This window comes from Salmo trutta, chromosome 25 (assembly GCF_901001165.1).
Source record: "Salmo trutta chromosome 25, fSalTru1.1, whole genome shotgun sequence".
Classification (NCBI taxonomy): domain Eukaryota; kingdom Metazoa; phylum Chordata; class Actinopteri; order Salmoniformes; family Salmonidae; genus Salmo; species Salmo trutta.
The window spans coordinates 5116360-5140925 of record NC_042981.1 but is presented as its reverse complement, the minus strand read 5'-3'; the positions used below and the strand labels follow the sequence as shown (position 1 = coordinate 5140925).

General features: G+C 43.2%; 1 protein-coding gene across 2 annotated transcripts in view; it reads left to right on the top strand.

Annotated features, from left to right (window-relative positions):
* Positions 1-24566, top strand: part of LOC115161898 (mitogen-activated protein kinase kinase kinase kinase 5) — a 105965-nt gene that overhangs the window by 30135 nt on the left and 51264 nt on the right. For both annotated transcript variants that reach the window (XM_029712715.1, XM_029712714.1), the window contains exons 5-14: positions 867-931; positions 1524-1579; positions 3026-3073; positions 4806-4848; positions 5206-5278; positions 7817-7948; positions 9427-9489; positions 9574-9655; positions 10816-10932; positions 15975-16053. In XM_029712715.1, coding sequence (XP_029568575.1) covers positions 867-931; positions 1524-1579; positions 3026-3073; positions 4806-4848; positions 5206-5278; positions 7817-7948; positions 9427-9489; positions 9574-9655; positions 10816-10932; positions 15975-16053 — 758 coding nt within the window. The remainder of the gene's footprint in view (positions 1-866; positions 932-1523; positions 1580-3025; positions 3074-4805; positions 4849-5205; positions 5279-7816; positions 7949-9426; positions 9490-9573; positions 9656-10815; positions 10933-15974; positions 16054-24566) is intronic.

Below are 24566 nucleotides of genomic sequence, written 5' to 3'. Positions count from 1 at the left end.
GGCCTAGAGCTACCTCTGGTAAGAGCCAAGACCACACTCCAATACCAGGGATATGTTACAAATAGCACTCTATTCCCTGTGTAGTGCACTACGTTTGACCCCTAGGGCCCAGAGCGACCTCTGGTAAGGAGCAAGCCAACACTATATATACCATTCTAGCAGTCTGTGGCTGAGTGACTTGAGGAAGTGATAGTCTGTAGCTGATGGACGTGAGGAAGTGATAGTTGATATTTCCAAACCAGAGGTATTTTTAGAATGTAAAGGTAATCTTTAAGAAAAGGTTTACTGTACTACTCTTTAATAATGTAGTCTTCAGTACAGTCAGATCTGACATGTTTACTGTACTTTAATAATGTAGTCTTCAGTACAGTCAGATCTGACATGTTTACTGTACTTTAATAATGTAGTCTTCAGTACAGTCAGATCTGACATGTTTACTGTACTTTAATAATGTAGTCTTCAGTACAGTCAGATCTGACATGTTTACTGTACTTGTCAAATAAGACACGCTAGTTTTCATTGCAACACGTTTTTCACTAATGAATACACCCCTAGTCTGTTTTACTGCTCCTAACTGTCTCCTGTGTTCCTAACTGTCTCCTGTGTTCCTAACTGTCTCCTGTGTTCCTAACTGTCTCCTGTGTTCCTAACTGTCTCCTGTGCTCCTAACTGTCTCCTGTGCTCCTAACTGTCTCCTGTGTTCCTAACTGTCTCCTGTGTTCCTAACTGTCTCCTGTGCTCCTAACTGTCTCCTGTGCTCCTAACTGTCTCCTGTGCTCCTAACTGTCTCCTGTGCCCCTAACTGTCTCCTGTGCCCCTAACTGTCTCCTGTGCCCCTAACTGTGTCCTCTCCCTCCCTGTATCAGCCGTGACAAGCTGTGGATCTGTATGGAGTACTGTGGGGGAGGATCTCTACAGGACATATATCATGGTGTGTTGTTATCTGTCTCCTCTCTCTCTCTGTCTCCTCTCTGTCTCGTCTCTCTCTGTCTCGTCTCTCTCTCTCTTCTCTGTCTCGTCTCTCTCTGTCTCGTCTCTCTCTCTCTTCTCTGTCTCGTCTCTCTGTCTCCTCTCTGTCTCCTCTCTCCTCTCTGTCTCCTCTCTGTCTCCTCTCTGTCTCCTCTCTCTCTCCTCTCTCTCTCCTCTCTCTCTCTGTCTCCTCTCTCTCTCTCTGTCTCCTCTCTCTGTCTCTTCTCTCTCTGTCTGTCTCTTCTCTTTCTCTCTGTCTCCTCTCTCTCTCTGTCTCCTCTCTCTCTGTCTCCTCTCTCTCTGTCTCCATCTCTTCTCTCTCTCGCATATCATCACAGTTATATTGTCAAATTATTGTCTGATTTATTACTTATAAATTATGGTTTATTTATTTCTTATTTAAATGTTTCATCTCTCCCCCTATGGGATGATCACACTGTTTACAGTTTACAGACAGAATCCTATCTGACAATTATAATAAATATATATAATAAACTATACAAATGGCCTTTAGGGCAGCATAACCATCATGTTTGTCTGTTTTAATTTCTCAGTAACGGGTCCCCTATCAGAGCTGCAGATAGCCTACGTCTGCAGAGAGACCATACAGGTAATTACACTTAGGGACAGTTTCCTTGACACAGATTCTGCCTCTACTCCTGGTACATTCTCAGAGCAGGAGTACTGATTTAGGGTCAGAGTTTTGCCTTCCACGTCACAGTGAATGAGATGACATGCATAGGGAGGCCCTGATCCTAGATCAGCACTCCTACTCAGAGACGATTGATACGTACAACCCCAGGACTACAAACGAGGCTCAATGGTGTGTCTGTGTAAAGTGCATTTTAAAGGAAAACTCCACCCAAAAAAACTATCTTTTGCTATTTGTTTCATTAGTCTATTGTTGATATTATCCCCAAAATGTTTGCATGTCAGCAATCATGTTTTCAAGATATAGAACGTTCAAAATACAGAAATACAGCTGGTATGATGCAAATACATTTCTGTATTTTGAACATTCAATATCTTGAAAACATGATTACTGACATGCAAAACATTTTGGGATTATATCAACAATGGACTAATGTCCTTAAAGTCCAGAGCTGTGTTGGAATACCCATACTAACATACTGTATACTACATACTTAATGAGTATATACTACATACTATATACTATTAGTTCATTTTAGTAAACTGTAAACAAAAGGTATGCGTACTAGTGCTTCGCCTGTCTAACCCGGAAGTTGATGCTGTTGCTATGCAACTTCTTGCTAGCTTGTTAGCATAGCTAACAAATTACTAGTTAGACATCTTACGACTTCATCAACAATGTCTATTGAGAAGGCACAACGACTATACCACTTAGCTAACTAAAAATGACATGAATGATAAAGTCAATACACATTGGGTAGTTAAATAGCATATAGTTAATATACTGTCAAGTTCAGTGTATTAGTAGCCAACTAACGTACGTTAGGTAGCTAGCTAACGTACCGGGTGCACGCAAGCAATTGCTCTAATGATATGCTATGCGGTTTGTAAGGCTAGCGTGGCTAACAAATTGTCAGCAAACAACGTGTAGCCTAACTTATTTGAAAAGTCGTTTACTTCATTACATTGCTCAATATTTTCTTAACATTTGTCAGCAATGAATTTGTATCCACTCTCGTCTGGCTGCATATTTTCGTCAAATCTGAAAATGTTGTGAAGCCACGCCCATTTTCTGAAGAATTGCATTATGGGCCCTAAAACCACGTAAATAGTGTCCACTGCTTGTATACTTCATATTTTGGCGAATGTAGTACGACATCCGGGAACTTTTGGCATACTAACTATATCCATACTATGACCAATAAGCATACTACATACTCAATTTACATCACAAGTAGTACGCTTAGTGCGGTTAGTATGAGTATTCGAACACAGTTCAGGTCAGACCTAAGTTTAATCTGGGTCCATGAAACCGGCCCTAAAGGAAATTTAAACTTCTGGTTTGACTCCCAAGTTTTGCCATTTCAACCAAATCTCTAACATAGCTCTTTCTTTGCGTTCACAGGGTTTGGGATATCTACACTCCAAGGGAAAAATGCACCGTGACATCAAGGTATAGAGCCCCTATGTGGAGGTGTCATAATACCCATAAAACCTAGCACTCAAACAGGGAAATGATTCCAATCGGTTTTTCCCCATAAGGGATTTTAAAAACACTCTGGCGTGACGTTTTGATAACCGTGGAAATCTGAAAGTCAACGTGACTTTTCCATTTATTTATTTATCTCCATTTATTCTTCAATTTAAAAAAATGCTAATTAGCATCAAAGTAGACATCCAAAACTACAAATCCCTGCATGCTCCTACACGTCATCTCTAGCTGACACCTTTGCTAACAGGCGTTGTGTCAATTAGATAGTCAATTTACGAGATTTTTTAGCTTTGCCTCGATTCAGCAGTCTCATCCAGACCATCATGGTATTTGTAGTTCTTTATGATAGCCACATTAGCAACTAATTAGCATTTCATTTTTTTGGGGGGGGAATACAGGCGAATGTATTGATTAAAGTCACCTTGTCCTAGAGAGATTTAAACGGTTGTCAAAATGTCACGCCAGAGTAAGCCTACACTAAACACAAACCCTCATATGAAGTCTTTCTAAAATCCCCTATGGAAAAAATGAATGGTGGAAAACCAAATGGAACCATTTCCCTGTTTGACCGCTAGGTTTTATGGGTATTATGACTCATACTGTGGTACTCTATAGTACCATACACACACTCTCGCTCTCTCGTTTTACACTGTCTCACTGAATGAATCACTGAAGGAAGAGAGGCTGGCTGGCTGGCTTGCTGGGAGTGTGTAGTGTACCGCGGATGCACGTGACTGATGGCGTCACTGCCAGTGGTTTCAGCTTGAACCCAGTTCATGCCTAGTATCAGACTGCCTGTGTTATGACAGTGGGTCACGGTTAGGTCCATAGAATATCTGTACTTCTACAGAGAGACAGTTTCCTGTTTCCTCTCTCTCTTCTCTCTCTCTCTCTGTGGTGCCCTCTCTCTGCTCTCACCCTTTCTCTCTGTCGCTCTGTCGCTCTCTCCTCGCTCTGTCCTCGCTGTCTCTCTCTCTCTCTCTCTCTCTCTCTGTGTCTCTCTCTCTGTGTCTCTCTCTCTGTGTCTCTCTCTCTGTGTCTCTCTCTCTGTGTCTCTCTCTCTGTGTCTCTCTCTCTGTGTCTCTCTCTCTGTGTCTCTCTGTGTCTCTCTCTCTCTGTCTCTCTCTGTGTCTCTGTGTCTCTGTGTCTCTCTCTGTCTCTCTCTGTGTCTCTGTGTCTCTCTCTCTCTCTCTCTCTCTCTCTGTCTCTCTCTCTCTGTCTCTCTCTGTCTCTCTCTCTCTCTCTGTCTCTCTCTCTCTCTCTCTGTCTGTCTCTCTCTCTCTCTCTGTCTCTCTCTCTGTGTCTCTGTGTCTCTCTCTCTCTCTCTCTGTCTGTCTCTCTCTCTGTCTTTCTCTCTCTGTCTTTGCTGCAGGATGCCGACAGACACGTCAATCATAGACCAGCCTAGCCACAATACTGACTTACTCACTATAGTATTGCCTGCTAGCTACACAATTGCAATCACTTCATAAAAACCAGTGAAAGATGATGTAACACACGTGATAGTTTGTGGTTTTATGCGAAGAGGAAATGTTTTATCTGCTATTGTTGTTCAGTTCCTCAGTGTGATGGAACACTCTCTCTCTATATATATATATAATCTATCCTCCTATGCAGTGCAGGGCAGAAGTATTTGTTTCTATTAGTACATTGTGTACTAATTACGGGCCGATGTTTGGGTTCTTTTCTTCAGGGTGCTAATATCCTCCTAACAGACAACGGGCATGTGAAACTAGGTGAGCTGTTCTACCTCTGTGAACACCTATAAAGGCTACTTCATGGCCCTCAGCCCTGTGTGTGTTTCTGTGTGTCTTTCTGTCTGTGTATACAGTCTGTGTAGTCTGTGTGTATTTCCCTGTATATAATCTCACTGTTGTTCTTTTACTGATGCTCTTTAATTACTTGTTACTTTTATTTCTTATTCTTATCTGTATTTTTTATTTATTTAATTGCATTGTTGATTAAGGGCTCGTAAGTAAGCATTTCACTGTAAGGTCTACACCTGTTGTATTCGGGGGCATGTGAGTAATAACATTTGATTTGATTTGTCTGTGTTATATAATCTGAATAGATCTTGTCATTTGTTATTCCAGCTGATTTTGGAGTAGCAGCCAAAATAACAGCCACCATTGCCAAGAGGAAGTCCTTCATCGGGACTCCTTACTGGTGAGTCTTTCTCTGAGACGGTCCTCCGTCGGGACTCCTTACCGGTGAGTCTTTCTCTGAGACGGTCCTCCGTCGGGACTCCTTACTGGTGAGTCTTTCTCTGAGACGGTCCTCCGTCGGGACTCCTTACTGGTGAGTCTTTCTCTGAGACGGTCCTCCGTCGGGACTCCTTACTGGTGAGTCTTTCTCTGAGACGGTCCTCCGTCGGGACTCCTTGCCGGTGAGTCTTTCTCTGAGACGGTCCTCCGTCGGGACTCCTTGCCGGTGAGTCTTTCTCTGAGACGGTCCTCCGTCGGGACTCCTTACTGGTGAGTCTTTCTCTGAGACGGTCCTCCGTCGGGACTCCTTACCGGTGAGTCTTTCTCTGAGACGGTCCTCCGTCGGGACTCCTTACCGGTGAGTCTTTCTCTGAGACGGTCCTCCGTCGGGACTCCTTACCGGTGAGTCTTTCTCTGAGACGGTCCTCCGTCGGGACTCCTTACCGGTGAGTCTTTCTCTGAGACGGTCCTCCGTCGGGACTCCTTACCGGTGAGTCTTTCTCTGAGACGGTCCTCCGTCGGGACTCCTTACTGGTGAGTCTTTCTCTGAGACGGTCCTCCGTCGGGACTCCTTACTGGTGAGTCTTTCTCTGAGACCCAAATGGCACCCTGTTCCTTTTTATAGTGTACTACTTTTGACCAGGCCCCATAGGACTGATAGGGCTCGGGTCAAAAGTAGTGCACTATATAGGGAATAGTGTTCCATTTGGGATGTAGGCTTTCTTTCTCTCCATAGAGAGTCGGGCTGAGCTAAGGCCATTTAGATGTGACTGTATTAATTTCAGCTCTGCCTTTTGTGTCTTATTGCTTAACTATACATACTGTATGTACCTTGACTTTTAACACAAAATTAATTCAAATGTTTTTTTTTTCCTTCATCAATCTTCACACAATACCCCATAATGACAAAGCAAAAACAAGTTATTAAAAATAAACTGAAATATTACATTTTACATAGGTATTCAGACCCTTTATTCAGTACTTTGTTGAAGCACCTTTGGCAGCGATTACAGCCCTGAGTCTTCTTGGGTGTGATGCTACAAACTTGGCACAGCTGTATTTGGGGAGTTTCTCTCATTCTTCCCTGCAGATCCTCTCAAGCTCTCAGGTTGGATGGGGAGCGTCGCTGCACAGCTATTTTCAGGTCTCTCCAGAGATGTTCGATCTGGTTCAAGTCCGAGCTCTGGCTGGGCCACTTAAGGACATTCAGAGACTTGTCCCGAAGCCACTCCTGCCTTGTCTTGGCTGTGTGCTTAGGATCGTTGTCCTGTTGGAAGGTGAACCTTTGCCCCAGTCCGAGTTCCTGAGCGCTCTGGAGCAGGTTTTCATCAAGGATCGCTCTGTACTTTGCTCCGTTCATCTTTCCCTCGATCCTGACTAGTCTCTAGTCCCTGCTGCTGAAAAACATCCCCACAACCTGATGCTGCCACCACCATGCTTCACTGTAGGAATGTTGCCAAGTTTCCTCCAGACGTGACGCTTGGCATTCAGGCCAAAAAGTTCAATCTTGGTTTTATCAGACCAGAGAATTTTGTTTCTCATGGTCTGAGAGTCTATAGGTGCCTTTTAACAAACTCCAAGCGGTCTGTCATGTGCCTTTACTGACAAGTGGTTCTCTGGTCACTCTACCATAAAGACCTGATTGGTGGAGTGCTGCAGAGATGGTTGTCCTTCTGGAAGGTTCTCCCATCTCCACAGAGGAACTCTAGAGCTCTGTCAGAGTGACCATTGGGTTGTTGGTCACCTCCCTGACCAGGGCCCTTCTCCCTAGGAAGAGTCTTGGTGGTTACAAACTTCTTCTGTTTAAGAATGATTGAGGCAACTGTGTTCTTGGGGCCTTCAATGCTGCAGAAATGTTTGGTACCCTTCCCCAGATCTGTCCTTCAACACAATCCTGTCTCGGAGCTCTACGGACAATTCCTTTGACCTCATGGCTTGGTTTTTGCTCTGACATGCACTGGCAACTGTGGGACCTTATATAGACAGGTGTGTGCCTTTCCAAATCTTGTCCAATCAAATTAATTTACCACAGGTGGACTCCAATCAAATTGTAGATAAATCTCAAGGATAATTAATGGAAACAGGATGCACCTGAGCTCAATTTCGAAACGCATAGCAAAGGGTCTGAATACTTATGTAATTAAAAAAAAAAATATGTACATTACCAAATTTGCTAAATAAAAAAATAAAAAAATCACTTTGTTGTTTTTGGGGTATTGTGATGTCACTATGGGGTATTGTGTGTAGATTGAGGATTTGTATTTATTTAATCAATTTCAGAATAAGGCTCTAACGTAACAAAAAGTCAAGGGGTCTGAATACTTTCCCGAATCACTGTACATACTGTATACAACACCAGTACTGAAATGGTCAAGCTGATATACATGCTTGTGTTAGGCGTACAGTACGTGCTGCATGATTACAGTCCTAATTTCTGGGAGATGATGTAAAACGTGTACATATGTAGACAAGACAGCAATATGTCTTTTTATCTGTGCAGGATGGCCCCAGAGGTAGCAGCGGTAGAGAAGAATGGAGGTTACAACCAGCTGTGTGACATCTGGGCCGTGGGCATCACTTCCATAGAACTGGCCGAGCTGCAGCCTCCTATGTTTGACCTGCACCCAATGAGGTACAGCTCCTGCCCTAAACTTCCTTACTTATCAACCAATCAATGCTGTTTCTGCTCTCTACTTCCTCACTCATCTACCAATCAATGCTGTTTCTGCTCTCCACTTCCTCACTCATCTACCAATCAATGCTGTTTCTGCTCTCCACTTCCTCACTCATCTACCAATCAATGCTGTTTCTGCTCTCCACTTCCTCACTCATCTACCAATCAATGCTGGTTCTGCTCTCCACTTCTTCACATATCAAACGATAAGTGCTGCTCCTGCCCCCTTAAGCCCAAATCAAACAAAAAGCGTTTTATTTTTTATTTTTGTTACGTACTTGAACACGCACTGGAATTAGCATGTACGATAGTGAATGACAGGAAACAGACGGGCCGCGATTATCATGCTCTTCAAATTCAAAATGGAGGATATTTTATCTTGCATCTGCACGAAGCAATGCTGGTAAAGTGAGCCGACAAATGACCATAAAATGCACCGTTACGTCTTGTATTGTGACGTGTTATAGTTAACTGTATTTAGTGTTGAGGATGAGTTTATCTACCAGTGCCAATAATACATATTTAAAAACAGTAACTTCATGCCTACCTTTTTGTTGATTTCGAGCAGAGGCATATAGCCTAGACAGGCTATGACTGGGAAAGTCAAGGAACTGTGTTGAAGAGAGAGAGAACTGTTATGTGGAACGAAAGAGACTCGCTGAAATGTTTATTAACATGTTCATGAGCCAACTGAACAGCAGGCAGATACGGTGGCTCCCGTTGGACATATGGGGAGTCAAAAGGAACACAACAATAATTCACAAAAGGCTACATAGTGAACCTAACAAATACAACTGTTTTTATAATGGATTCTCCTATCAGTCGTCATATGATACGCAGTGTATGTGAATTGATGCTGTCTCCTCTCTCTCCTCTCTTCCGTCTCTACTCTCTTCCGTCTCTCTCCTCTCTCTACTCTCTTCCGTCTCTCTCCTCTCTCTACTCTCTTCCGTCTCTCTCCTCTCTCTCCTCTCTTCCGTCTCTACTCTCTTCCGTCTCTCTCCTCTCTCTACTCTCTTCCGTCTCTCTCCTCTCTCTCCTCTCTTCCGTCTCTCTCCTCTCTCTCCTCTCTTCCGTCTCTACTCTCTTCCGTCTCTCTCCTCTCTCTACTCTCTTCCGTCTTTCTGCTCTCTCTCCTCTCTTCCGTCTCTCTCCTCTCCTCTCTTGCGTTTCTCTACTCTCTCTCTACCCTCTCTACTCTCTACTCTTTCTCCTCTAAGTACATGGGCATGTTTCCCAAAATGGTTTGTAGCACTAAGATCACTGTCAGTCGTTGCCTAATGCCTACAAAACAGACTTCAGATGATGGTAGTGCCAGGAAGGTTTTGTGAAACTCGCCCCACTACAGTGAAGATGAAAGTCTCACCACCGGTGGTAAAATAAGAGATTATTGTTTTATAACATGATCTAATCTCAATTGATGTGTTGTATTCCAGGGCTTTGTTTCTCATGTCAAAGAGCAGCTTTCAGCCTCCCAAGCTAAAACACAAAACGAAATGGTAAGTACAGTACCCCTGTCATGTGACCTGGAGCACTTCTTTTATACTACTACAGTCAGTAACAGTATGACCCTCCTCCTGCAGGACCACAGCCTTCCATAACTTTGTTAAAGTCGCTCTGACCAAGAACCCGAAGAAGAGACCGACAGCAGAGAAGCTCTTAACGGTAACTGACACGTCCTCGTGAAAACATGAACTGCCTTGCTATGTTGTTGTCTTAGGTCTCTCTTTATGTAGTGTTGTGATGTGTGTTTTGTCCTATATTTATATTGTATTTGTTTATTTTAATCCCAGGCCCCCGTCCCCGCACGAGACCTTTTGGTAGGCCGTCATTGTAAATAAGAATTTGTTCTTAATTGACTTGCCTAGTTAAATAAAGGTTAAAATTTTAAAAATAATAACTGGGGGACGAAGCCATTCAGTATAACTCATAAGGCCGTTTCCGTATCCAGATGAAAACTGGCTCTGGGCTAAAAAGCATGCTCGATGTAAAATCTCCATTTTGAAAGTGCTTTAGGAATAGGGTAAACCAGCCCTTAGAGAGAGTAATTAATCTAGAGTTGTTAATTAGAATGTTCTGGTGCATTAGGTTGATGTGATTCATCCTCTGAGATGTACAAGGTCTTAATGATGGTGAACCAGTCTTCATCTCAGTGGTGAAATATGTCAGAGGTCCTAGTTAATAGTTGTACTTTTAAAGCTTGGTATTAGGAGCATTAGTGGCCATCTTGTGTTATTGATGTGTCACTAGATCAACAATAAAGTCTCTCTGGCTCCCTCCCTCCCTCCCTCTGTCTGGCTCCTCCCTCCCTCCCTCCGTCCGTCTGGCTCCCTCTTCCCTCCCTCCGTCCGTCTGGCTCCCTCCCTCCCTCCCACCCTGTCTGTCTGTCTGGCTCCCTCCGTCCATCCATCTGTCTGTCTGTCTCCCTCCCCCCCTCCCTCCCCCCCTCCCTCCCTCCCCCCCTCCGTCCGTCCGTCTGCCTCCGTCCGTCTGGCTCCCTCCCTCTGTCTGTCTGTCTGTCTGTCTGTCTGTCTGTCTGTCTGTCTGTCTGTCTGGCTGTCTGGCTGTCTGGCTCCGTCCGTCCGTCCGTCCGTCTGTCTGTCTGTCCGTCCGTCTGTCTGTCTGTCTGTCTGTCTGGCTCCCTCCCTCCGTCTGTCTGTCTGTCTGGCTCCCTCCCTCCGTCTGTCTGTCTGTCTGTCTGGCTCCCTCCCTCCCTCCCTCCCTCCCTCCCTCCCTCCCTCCCTCCCTCCCTCCCTCCCTCCCTCTGTCTCTCTCTTTCCGCCTGTGTCTCTCACTCTGTCTGTCTGTTTGTCTGCTTGTTGCAGCATTTGTTTGTAGGTCAGACGGGGCTGACCAGGAGAGTAGCTGTGGAGCTGCTGGACAAGATGAACAACCCAGATCACCACCAACACTTCTCTGAGGTGGACGACGATGACCTGGAGGTAAATAAGTTACCACAGCCCAGTCTAAAATGGCTCCCTATTACTTAATCAACGACATTTATAGCATTTTTATTACAAAATTAAAAAGTGTGTCCCAAGATTATCATAAAACATGAACAAAATGCATCAGAGTATTTGTTTTTTTCCTTCAACTTTCTGAAGAGGCAACGTCACAGGAATGCCTGTCTGTCTGTGTGTGTTTGTCTACCACGTTGTGCAGCTGTTAGCGATGATGCTAATGTAATGGAAACAGTCTGCTGGTAGATGGAAAGGCTTTCCCAAAACCTTCTCAATGAAGTGTTGGCAGAATGATATCATGATTTCTTTTGCATCAATCCAGTGGCCATTTGTTTAGCAAACTCTGCAATCACATGAGCATTACAGAAACATCGCTAATCAAACAATAGTCTCTGGCTGGTGTGCAGTTGGAATTAAAGGGTAACTACAACCGAAAATCTACATTTCATAGATTTTACCCAGACTTCAAAAGTGGTCAACGAATGTATTTTATAGGGTTGCCATCTCAGACCCAATTCCCCATTCAAACACTGGCGAAATCCCCCTCGCAATAATCTCAAAAACTGTGTTTCTAACACACAATGAAATGAAACACAGGCTACTCCTTGCTAGTCAGGGAAACTGTGTTGTGGTGGACTGTGATTACAGTTGATTCAGGGGAACCTGGTCAAATGTGTGTTTTGTAGTGTTTCTAGCCACCGAATGGCTTTGAATTCACTGTCAGCATGCAGTCAAATCTACAACCACTTTTCGGAGCTAACTAACTAACTAACTTGTGCTCTCAAATCGTATCTTGTCGTCGACAGCCGATGGGAGTTGTATTCATGACGTTGCTAACGCTGCTGCTACTATTTATTATCTATCCTGTTGCCTAGTCACTTTATTTCCTAGTTATCTGTACGTATCTACCTCAATTACCTCGTACATTGACTCAGTACTGGTACCCTGTGTATATAGCCTGGTACCCTGTGTATATAGCCTGGTACCCTGTGTATATAGCCTAGTTATCATTACTCAGTACTGGTACCCTGTGTATATAGCCTAGTTATCATTACTCAGTACTGGTACCCTGTGTATAAAGCCTAGTTATCATTACTCAGTACTGGTACCCTGTGTATATAGCCTGGTACCCTGTGTATATAGCCTAGTTATCATTACTCAGTACTGGTACCCTGTGTATATAGCCTAGTTATCATTACTCAGTACTGGTACCCTGTGTATATAGCCTAGTTATCATTACTCAGTACTGGTACCCTGTGTATATAGCCTAGTTATCATTACTCAGTACTGGTACCCTGTGTATATAGCCTGGTACCCTGTGTATATAGCCTAGTTATCATTACTCAGTACTGGTACCCTGTGTATATAGCCTAGTTATCATTACTCAGCACTGGTACCTTGTGTATATAGCCTAGTTATAATTACTCAGTACTGGTACCCTGTGTATATAGCCTGGTACCCTGTGTATATAGCCTGGTACCCTGTGTATATATCCTAGTTATCATTACTCAGTACTGGTACCCTGTGTATATAGCCTAGTTATCATTACTCAGCACTGGTACCTTGTGTATATAGCCTAGTTATAATTACTCAGTACTGGTACCCTGTGTATATAGCCTAGTACCCTGTGTATATAGCCTGGTACCCTGTGTATATAGCCTGGTACCCTGTGTATATAGCCTGGTACCCTGTGTATATAGCCTGGTACCCTGTGTATATAGCCTGGTACCCTGTGTATATAGCCTGGTACCCTGTGTATATAACCTAGTTATCATTATTCAGTACTGGTACCCTGTGTATATAGCCTACTTATAATTACTCAGTACTGGTACCCTGTGTATATATCCTAGTTATCATTACTCAGTACTGGTACCCTGTGTATATAGCCTAGTTATAATTACTCAGTACTGGTACCCTGTGTATATAGCCTGGTACCCTGTGTATATAGCCTGGTACCTGTGTATATAGCCTGGTACCCTGTGTATATAGCCTGGTACCCTGTGTATATAGCCTGGTACCCTGTGTATATAGCCTAGTTATCATTACTCAGTACTGGTACCCTGTGTATATAGCCTAGTTATCATTACTCAGTACTGGTACCCTGTGTATATAGCCTAGTTATCATTACTCAGTACTGGTACCCTGTGTATATAGCCTGGTACCCTGTGTATATAGCCTAGTTATCATTACTCAGTACTGGTACCCTGTGTATATAGCCTAGTTATCATTACTCAGTACTGGTACCCTGTGTATATAGCCTGGTACCCTGTGTATATAGCCTAGTTATCATTACTCAGTACTGGTACCCTGTGTATATAGCCTAGTACCCTGTGTATATAGCCTAGTTATCATTACTCAGTACTGGTACCCTGTGTATATAGCCTAGTTATCATTACTCAGTACTGGTACCCTGTGTATATAGCCTGGTACCCTGTGTATATAGCCTAGTTATCATTACTCAGTACTGGTACCCTGTGTATATAGCCTAGTACCCTGTGTATATAGCCTAGTTATCATTGACTCAGTACTGGTACCCTGTGTATATAGCCTAGTTATCATTACTCAGTACTGGTACCCTGTGTATATAGCCTAGTTATCATTACTCAGTACTGGTACCCTGTGTATAGAGCCTAGTTATCGTTATTCATTGTATATTTATTATTACATGTTATAGTTTTCTATTATTTCTCTATTTTCTTTCTCTCTGTATTGTTGCGAAGGTCCCGTCAGGAAGCATTTCACTGTTAGACCACACATATTTACGAAGCATGTGACAAATAACATTTTATTTGATTTAGCTAACATACATTCTGAGAAAACAACTTTATATTAAGTGGCTAGCTAGCGTTAGCAACATTTAGTGGTCAATGAGACTGAGAGCTTGCTAACCTGCTGAGCTAGCAAAGAATGTAACAAAGTATCATTTCAGGTTTTGAAAAATGCTCCAACAGGCTCTGCATTTCAGGAATCACAGGAGCAAGTACTCCTGGTGCATGCACTGTGAAATTATTTAGCAATTTAAACATTATTATTATTATTTTTTTAAAGAGAAGTCCATTGTTTGCCATAGCCCTCACTCGCTTTCATGCGATTTAAACGTGAGCTTGTCTGAGGTGTCAGACTCGATGACAGTTGCGATCCATTGGAGCACTGCGATTGGCTGTCTAAAATTATGGGGCGGGGCTTAGCGAAGGGTCAATTTGCAACACTTCTATAGAATGATCCCATACAGTTGAAGTCAGAAGTTTACATACACTTAGGTTGGAATCATTTAAACTCGTTTTTCAACCACTCCAAAAATGTATTGTTAACAAACTATAGTTTTGGCAAGTCGTTTAGGACATCTACTTTGTGCATGACTCAAGTAATTTTTCCAACAATTGTTTACAGACAGATTATTTTACTGTATCACAATTCCAGTGGGTCAGAAGTTTACATACACTAAGTTGACTATGCCTTTAAACAGCTTGGACAATTCCAGAAAAAGTCATGGCTTTAGAAGCTTCTGATAGGCTAATTGACATAATTTCAGTCAATTGGAGGTGTACCTGTGGATGTATTTCAAGGCCTACCTTCAAACTCAGCGCCTCTTTGCTTGGCATCATGGGAAAATTATAAGAAATCAGCCAAGACCTCAGAAAAGAATTGTAGACCTCCACAAGTCTGGTTCATCCTTGAGAGCAATTTCCAAACGCCTGAAGGTACCACGTTCATCTGTACAAACAATAGTACGCAAGTATAAACACCATGGGACCACGCAGCCATCATACCGCTCAGGAAGGAGACGCGTTCTGTCTCCTAGAGATGAACGTACTTTGGTGCGAAAAGTGCAAATCAATCCCAGAACAACAGCAAAGGACCTTGTGAAGATGCTGGAGGAAACAGGTACAAAAGTATCTATATCCACAGTAAAATGAGTCCTATATCGACATAATCTGAAAGGCCGCTCAGCAAGGAAGAAGCCACTGCTCTAAAACCGCCATAAAAAAGCCAGTCTACGGTTTGCAATTGCACATGGGAACAAAGATGGTACTTTTTGGCGAAATGTCCTCTGGTCTGATGAAACAAAAATAGAACTGTTTGGTCATAATGACCATCGTTATGTTTGGAGGAAAAAGTGGGAGGCTTGCAAGTCGAAGAACACCATCCCAACCGTGAAGCACGGGGGTGGAGGCATCATGTTGTGGGGGTGCTTTGCTGCAGGAGGGACTGGTGCACTTCACAAAATAGATGGCATCATGAGGATGGAAAATTATGTGGATATATTGAAGCAACATCTCAAGACATCAGTCAGGAAGTTAAAGCTTGGTGGCAAATGGGTCTTCCAAATGGATAATGACCCAAGCATACTTCCAAAGTTGTGGCAAAAGGGCTTAAGAACAACAATGTCAAGGTATTGGAGTGGCCATCACAAACCTATAGAACATTTGTGGGCAGAACTGAAAAGGCGTGTGTGAGCAAGGAGGCCTACAAACCTGACTCAGTTACACCAGCTCTGTCAGGAGGAATGGGCCAACATTCACCCAACTTATTGTGGGAAGCTTGTGGAAGGCTACCCAAAATGTTTGACCCAAGTTAAACAATTTAAAGGCAATGCTACCAAATACTAATTGAGTGTATGTGAACTTCTGACCCACTGGGAACATGATGAAAGAAATAAAAGCTGAAATAAATAATTCTCTCTACTATTATTCTGTCATTTCACATTTTTAAAATAAAGTGGGGATCCTAAGATTTTTACTAGGATTAAATGTCAGGAATTGTGAAAAATGTATGTATTTGGCTAAGGTGTATGTAAACTTCCGACTTCAACTGTATATACTATGATAACAGCATTATGACATGGTTTACTCTTGTCTTGTTATGTGTTTATATTCCTTTATTGTGAAGCTTATCTAATATTGATGTCTCTCTTTCTCGCTCCATCTCCCTCACCCTATCTCTCTCTCGTGCTACCCCCTTATGTCTCCTCTGTCTCCTCTCTCCCCCTCCCTGTCTCTCCTTCCCCCTCTCTCTCCCTCCAGCCTCTTTCAGCAGTGAGACACATAATTCGTTCAACCAACAAACACTCCAGAGCAGAGAGAACTCGCTCAGAGATCAACTGTAAGTGAACAGCAGGCCTCCACTTCTCCTCTCCCCTCCTTCTATCAATCAATCAAATGTATTTATATAACCCTTCTTACATCAGCTGATGTCAGAAAGTGCTGTACAGAAACCCAGCCTAAAACCCCAAACAGCAAGCAATGCAGGTGTAGAAGCTCTTCTCCCCTCTTCTCCTCTCCCCTCCTTTCTTCTTCTCTCCTCTCCCACAGTAGCTAGACACCTTCAATGAACATCTGCCCAGTCCCCCGTCCCTAGCCAACCAGTGGGATTAGGCAAAGCTTTGGCTCTGCCCTCCCATTGGCTGGTCTGTCTGTCAGTGTGGCTGTCATAGGTTGTGTGCTCCAATAGCAGGTCAGTGTCTCCTGCAGGGCTGGCTCAGAGGCAGGATCCAGTGAGAGCAGCAGACCTGCCTGAGTTCAAATAGTATTTGGAGATCTTTCAAATACTGTCAAGCGTTTACTTGAGCCTTGCCTGGAGTGTCAGATGGGCGGGGGGGGGGGGTTTCACTTTTGGGGGCTAATTGCACTGGTTCCATTGCACCAGACAAGCTCAGTTAAGCACAGCTAAAGTCAAATGGTGTTTGACCCCAGGTTTAAAGAGCAGCAGGGGTATAAATAGCTCAGGCATCCACCGAGCAGAGGAGAAAGTGGCATCCCACAGGTTATATTTTGCACTACTTTTAAGCAGGGCCCATAGGGGGCTGATCAGAAGTAGGGCACTATATACGGTGCTATTTGGGACGCAGCCTAGATCTGTCCTTGCTACGATGCCGGCGACGTAATGTACATATGTCACACCATCTCTTGTCCTGAAAGAAATCCCTGTCGTGGCGTTGTTGTCACTTTTCCATTTTTAACGAACTCACATCAATATCCCCTATGTAAGCAATAGATCATTTATTTTTATTTTTATTTTATCTTGGCAAGTCAGTTAAAAACAAATTCTTATTTACATTGACGGCCTAATGGGGAACAGTGGGTTAACTGCCTTGTTCATGGCCAGAAAGACAGATTTTTTACCTTGTCAGCTCTGGGATTCCATCTAGCAACCTTTTGATTACTGGTCCAACGCTCTAACCAGTGGACTACCTGCCGCCCTGATGTAAATAATGTAGGTCATGTAAGCAATAGATTATGTAGGTTGTGTAGGTAATGTAAGCAATAGGTAATGCCAGAGTGTGTTTTTATTAGTAACACATAAGGTAAGGTGTGTTTTTCTGTCAAAAACAATCAGTTGGTCGAGTGTTTTTCTGCATATAGTTTTAATGTCATATAAAGCGCTGGGAATAGCCAGGGACCTCATGATACGATATGTATTGAATAGCCAGGGACCTCATGATATGTATTGAATAACCAGGGACCTCATGATATGATATGTATTGAATAGCCAGGGACCTCATGATACGATATGTATTGAATAGCCAGGGACCTCATGATTCAATATGTATTGAATAGCCAGGGACCTCATGATATGTATTGAATAACCAGGGACCTCATGATATGTATTGAATAACCAGGGACCTCATGATATGATATGTATTGAATAGCCAGGGACCTAGCGGGGCGATATTCTCACGATTCTATATGTATTGCGATTCAATACGGTGATTTTATTACGTTTCGATGTTCCAAGCATATTGCTCACCATGTGCCTGCTGCGGAGAGAGCATGAGAAAACAAGTTTTGATCAGTCATGGAAATAGAGATCCTAAAAACAAATTGTCCCCCTATTTAAAAGAAGATTGGAAAACAAGCTATCCAGAAAAAAATACATTTATTTTTATTTTATTTTTCAGAAATGTTGGTGTAGGTATATCCAGCCAGCGCAAAAATAATATTGCGGTACTGTCAAAACGACACGATATATCGTCTCAAATAATATTGCGGTACTGTCAAAACGACAAAATGTATCGTCAACAATAATATTGCGGTACTGTCAAAACGACACATGGCGTATCACAATTAACAAACCAAACATTCAAATACCGTTATAGAAAGTAAAGTAAAAACCCAAAATCGGTCCTTGCATCAATACCGGTATTTAGTAAAATATGGTATTCCGCCCAGCCCTATTTTTTCCCCCCCCCCATCACTAGACATGTAGTACAATGTTGTGTGTGAATACTTGTTGTTTTTTGATATGTTGTAGTAGTACTTTGGGCTGTTGCAGTATTACCGCCACACCGGCGGTCACGAGTCATGAAGGCAGTCAAATTCCATGTGACCGTTTAGTCATGGTAATTAGGCTTCTCCAAGCTCTGAAGCTGCTGATGGTCATTAGTAGCCTACCAAACTTGCTAACTGCCTGGTACTCAGCACTCTATTGTCCCTCTAATCACTCTGACATCAATGCAAATGTAATGGAACATCTCATCAAACACTTCATGAGAGCACATGTTGGGCAACATTTCTATAGGCTATGCAATTGCGTGAAAACAGAGTGATGGCCTCTACTAAAAATAGGAGGATCAGCTTTCTATAGGCTAGGCCTACTATATTTAACTTTCCTAATATTAAGCACATTGCTTATATTTACAACAGGAGTATAGCTTACCTGGTTGCATGACAATAAACCATGGGGAAAAGCGTCCTCCATTCGCTATTTTATCACATAGATGACATGTATTTTTGGTTCCGCTGCCCCTGTTTCTGGACAGGTGCATGATAATAGTCAATGTCTAAATCAAAACAAATTTCACACACACATATATATTATTTAGTTTAGTTTATGTGAAGACAAGATTAAATCAAGAATAGTCTGATGGGTGACAACATTAGCATATCACTTGTGAATTGTATATTTTCACTTGTGAATGATGCCCAGTATAAAAAAACAATGCCTTTTTTCTTTCAACTTTTTCAAATTATAGTCGCTCACCTCATGTAGCCGAGCCCATAAGCCTGTATGTTTTAATAAGGTTTGTATCACAACTAAAGTGGCCAAATAACTTCTTAAAATTAAGCACATTAATCCGCTTTACAAGGGAGTTTCAAGTTTGGGGAAGATCATTTTCACCATAAAAATGCACCTTTTTATAATAAAATAATTAAATGCATTTGCAGTCACTTTTGATAATGGTGTTTTCCGCTAATGGAACATTTGCGTTTATAGCCTACTACCATGTGCGCATTGCTGCTCTTATAATGTGAAGAAATAGCCTAATAGTTTATCAACATTTCAAGCTAAATGTTCTGATCTGTTGCGTCAGCCATATTGCGTAACGAATGTTGTTTTGATGCTAGTGGTTGTATTAATATGGGATCTATTGCATCCCACAACTGTCCCAGACTATGTTTGGAATATTTATTTCTCGCACATTATTAGAATAGGTCAACCTTTGCACTCTGGGGGATAATAGATTGACAAAAGCTAGTGCTTTTGCTGTTCGTTAGGCCTACTCATCTTGTTGGCTGACGAAAAGTAAATGTGGACAGTCCTTCCAATATCTTCAATATGCACCTCGGAATTGGATAAGGGTGTGCGTAGTTGCGTCCCTCTTCACTTGTTGCCTGTGAGAACGACCCGATCACGTGATGGAGCGGGCAGCACTCAGGGAGAAGAGCACAACGGCTACTGGCTGCAAAATGCATGGATTATTTTATGGTGCATTATGGCCACACAAAGGGAATGCCAAAGGGGAAATTCGAGGCCTTATCAAGTGCTTGTCAAATTGTGAACGAGAGACTGATGAAGTGTGTACAGCCTGCACAAAAAAACAAAACAAAGCAGAGCTCATGCCTTTCAAGTGACTTTTTAAAAATCATCATTAGAGTCTCATCATGCAGCCTTGCAATGTATTAAACATCAAAACATATAGCCCAACGTTTGTAGAACAACTGAAGTTACATTAATAACTCTAAATTAAACATATACTGTAGGAATACCTATTTCTTTGTTAACCGCTCAACACAGAATAGCCGCATGTGCGCACAACCCTCAAATCATTGAGAAAATATCCTTTCTATTTTATTCAGTTTTGTTCAGGTGTGTTTCTTCATACTGTAAAATGACACGGAATTCTAAGCAAATCTTGTCTGCTAAATGAACTAGTGTAGCCCACAGCCATATGGCATAGAACGATTAGGACCTGCTAAATGAACTAGTGTAGCCCACAGCCATATGGCATAGAACGATTAGGACCTGCTAAATGAACTAGTGTAGCCCACAGCCATATGGCATAGAACGATTAGGACCTGCTAAATGAACTAGTGTAGCCCACAGCCATATGGCATAGAACGATTAGGACCTGCTAAATGAACTAGTGTAGCCCACAGCCATATGGCATAGAACGATTAGGACCTGCTAAATGAACTAGTGTAGCCCACAGCCATATGGCATAGAACGATTAGGACCTGCTAAATGAACTAGTGTAGCCCACAGCCATATGGCATAGAACGATTAGGACCTGCTAAATGAACTAGTGTAGCCCACAGCCATATGGCATAGAACGATTAGGACCTGCTAAATGAACTAGTGTAGCCCACAGCCATATGGCATAGAACGATTAGGACCTGCTAAATGAACTAGTGTAGCCCACAGCCACATGGCATAGAACGATTAGGACCTGCTAAATGAACTAGTGTAGCCCACAGCCACATGGCATAGAACGATTAGGACCTGCTAAATGAACTAGTGTAGCCCACAGCCATATGGCATAGAACGATTAGGACCTGCTAAATGAACTAGTGTAGCCCACAGCCATATGGCATAGAACGATTAGGACCTGCTAAATGAACTAGTGTAGCCCACAGCCATATGGCATAGAACGATTAGGACCTGCTAAATGAACTAGTGTAGCCCACAGCCATATGGCATAGAACGATCAGGACCTGCTAAATGAACTAGTGTAGCCCACAGCCATATGGCATAGAACGATTAGGACCTGCTAAATGAACTAGTGTAGCCCACAGCCATATGGCATAGAACGATTAGGACCTGCTAAATGAACTAGTGTAGCCCACAGCCATATGGCATAGAACGATTAGGACCTGCTAAATGAACTAGTGTAGCCCACAGCCACATGGCATAGAACGATTAGGACCTGCTAAATGAACTAGTGTAGCCCACAGCCATATGGCATAGAACGATTAGGACCTGCTAAATGAACTAGTGTAGCCCACAGCCATATGGCATAGAACGATTAGGACCTGCTAAATGAACTAGTGTAGCCCACAGCCATATGGCATAGAACGATTAGGACCTGCTAAATGAACTAGTGTAGCCCACAGCCATATGGCATAGAACGATTAGGACCTGCTAAATGAACTAGTGTAGTCCACAGCCATATGGCATAGAACGATTAGGACCTGCTAAATGAACTAGTGTAGCCCACAGCCATATGGCATAGAACGATCAGTACCTAACATAAGGACAACTCAGAGTACGCTATTCTGTTCTTTTGAAATAGACTACATTTTCTTCATTTTAGACCTGTCTAAAATAAATTATGGATTTATTGTGAAGGTGTAGGCTATATTAGATGGATTTATTAGACTTTTAAAATGTAGATGCTCCAAAGGTCTGCATCAGTGGCTTGTAGGCTGTGTGGAAGCCAGGAGATACTGCATGTGTTTATGTTAATTAACGGTCAATTACCGTGAAACCGAAAGTTATTTGCATGACAGTCACCGGCTGACGAAATTTGTGACCGTCACAGCTCTAGTAGTACTCACTTTAGCTGTGGTCTGTCTGTTTGTGCGTGTGTGCAGCTCAGTCCCTGTTTGAGCTGTTGTTGTCTGACGGCTGTGGTTGTTGTTGACCTGTCATCTGTTGTTGTTGACGAACTCGTTGATGTTGTTTGACGGTTGTATCTGACCTTTCCTCTACTCACCATGAAGCAGCAGAAAACGGGAATGATGCATCTCCAGGAAGACCGTGCCCGAGCTCTGTCCCCCCTAACTATCCTGCTAGGTTCCATAGCTACCCTATCTACGCTACAGAGGAGGCGGACAGGGATAAGGACAGGGGGGACCCAGGTCAGTCACAGAGACTAAGTAGTGAGATGGTAGTGTGTGAGATATTAGTGTAGTGTGATATCGCTGGGTGAGGTAGTAGTGAGACTTCTCCGTCTCATGTGTGCCCATTCCTGTCAGAAACACGTAGGAGTGGTGAAGAGTGCAGTGTTGGACTGACATGGTTCTGAATTTCACTGTTTCAAATAGGAAAAGTAATCGCTCATCTGAAGACACTTGTTTCAGGTGCGTTGAGACATTTTCAGTTATGACTTGAAAGAAAAAGCCTGTGCAAAAAAAAAACCAAAGCTACTTTTTTCCAAATCATCATCAGTCGCATCATGCGACTAATGATGAGCGGTTTAATTTCGACTTTACTGGTTGAAATGTGTGTGTTGGCCTGACTCATTCCAGTTTGCATCAGAAGCTCAGAGACATTGAAGGCAGTTCCTCAAAGCTGTCATACTTTGACTGTGTCTTAAATGGTAACCTATTGCCTAAAATATAGTGCTCTACTTTTGACCAGGTCCCTGTGATAGGGGTATACAGTTGGTGTAAACGGTACACGTATTCGAAATTCAAATCTTAACTGGCACATTTCAAACTGTCATTTTGTGAGGCGCAACCGGGAGCTAGTTCTGTACGATGGCGAGTGGTAGGGTCGATGAAACAGAATTGAAGGATCCTTCGTCATCATTTTACACATACTGTTCGGGAACATTTCAACGGCGATTGACAGAGTTGTGGATGAAACGTTAACAGGAAGTCGCAACTGCTCAACGAGAATAGCCTATGCAATGGCGCGTGTAGCTTGTTGTCATCAAAGCGGCACAACAGTCATAGAGCCTCTGTTTGCGTGTCAAAGCGAGTTAGGAGATTAAAAGTTAAATGAGAAGGATATGCTACAACGACCAAGAGTCAACAGCCAGGCTGCTACTTAATAATCTGAATGGAGGTGTTGTTGATTGTAACTATACGACAGGGAGGAAGCGTATGCGGCCTCAATTAGCCTGGCTAGCTGGCTAGCTAATTTAGCTAGCTATCTTAACCTGGACTAGCTTCTCTCGGTTTGATAGAGTCAAGACGGGCACTACGTAATCATATTGGATGATGAGTAACACAGCTATGACAAGCAAGAAGTTTGTCTACTAGCGTGAGTCGGCATGGTTGGTTGCGGTCTCTGTCTATCCCTCCCATCCCAAGTACACGCACCGCAAGGCCCCCCCCTGCTCGAACGGCACCTCTCTCTCTCGCGCTTTTATCAGCTCTGGTTACCCTAACCCTAACCCAACCGTAACCCAACCGTAACTGTACCGAAACCCAACCGTAACTACCGTAACCCAACCGTAACTGTACCGTAACTGTACCGTAACCCAACTGTACCGTAACCCAACTGTACCGTAACCCAACTGTACCGTAACCCAACTGTACCGTAACCCAACCATAACTGTACCGTAACTACCGTAACTGTACCGTAACCCAACCGTAACTACCGTAACCCAACCGTAACTACCGTAACCCAACCGTAACTGTACCGTAACCCTACCGTAACTACCGTAACCCAACCATAACTACCGTAACCCAACCGTAACTGTACCATAACCCAACCGTAACCCAACCGTAACCAAACCGTAACCCAAAACCACAATGCGTACCAAACCATGGGTTTGGTGAACTGTTACACCTCTACTATATAGGGAATAGGAAACAATTTTAGATACGGCTTTGACTCAACATCTAGACAATACAGCAGAGTTTTGCTCTTTCTCTGTCAGGTGTCTTCATAGTAGTCATTATACAAGTATATAACCCACCTTACTGGTTTTCTCACTCTGCACAGTAGCTCAATATATGTCTGTCTGTCTGTCTGTCTGTCTCTGTCTGTCTCTGTCTGTCTCTGTCTGTCTGTCTCTGTCTGTCTGTCTGTCTCTGTCTGTCTCTGTCTGTCTCTGTCTGTCTGTCTCTGTCTGTCTGTCTCTGTCTGTCTCTGTCTGTCTGTCTCTGTCTGTCTCTGTCTGTCTCGGTCTGTCTTTCTGTCTGTCTGTCTCTGTCTGTCTCTGTCTGTCTCTGTCTGTCTGTCTGTCTCTGTCTGTCTCTGTCTGTCTGTCTCTGTCTGTCTGTCTTGTCTGTCTGTCTCTGTCTGTCTCTGTCTGTCTGTCTCTGTCTGTCTCTGTCTGTCTGTCTCTGTCTGTCTCTGTCTGTCTGTCTCTGTCTGTCTCTGTCTGTCTGTCTCTGTCTGTCTCTGTCTGTCTGTCTCTGTCTGTCTGTGTCTGTCTCTGTCTGTCTGTCTCTGTCTGTCTGTCTCTGTCTGTCTGTCTCTGTCTGTCTCTGTCTGTCTGTCTGTCTCTGTCTGTCTCTGTCTGTCTGTCTCTGTCTGTCTCTGTCTGTCTGTCTGTCTCTGTCTGTCTCTGTCTGTCTGTCTGTCTCTGTCTGTCTCTGTCTGTCTCTGTCTGTCTCTGTCTGTCTCTGTCTGTCTCTGTCTGTCTCTGTCTGTCTGTCTTGTCTGTCTTTGTCTGTCTGTCTCTGTCTGTCTCTGTCTGTCTGTCTGTCTCTGTCTGTCTC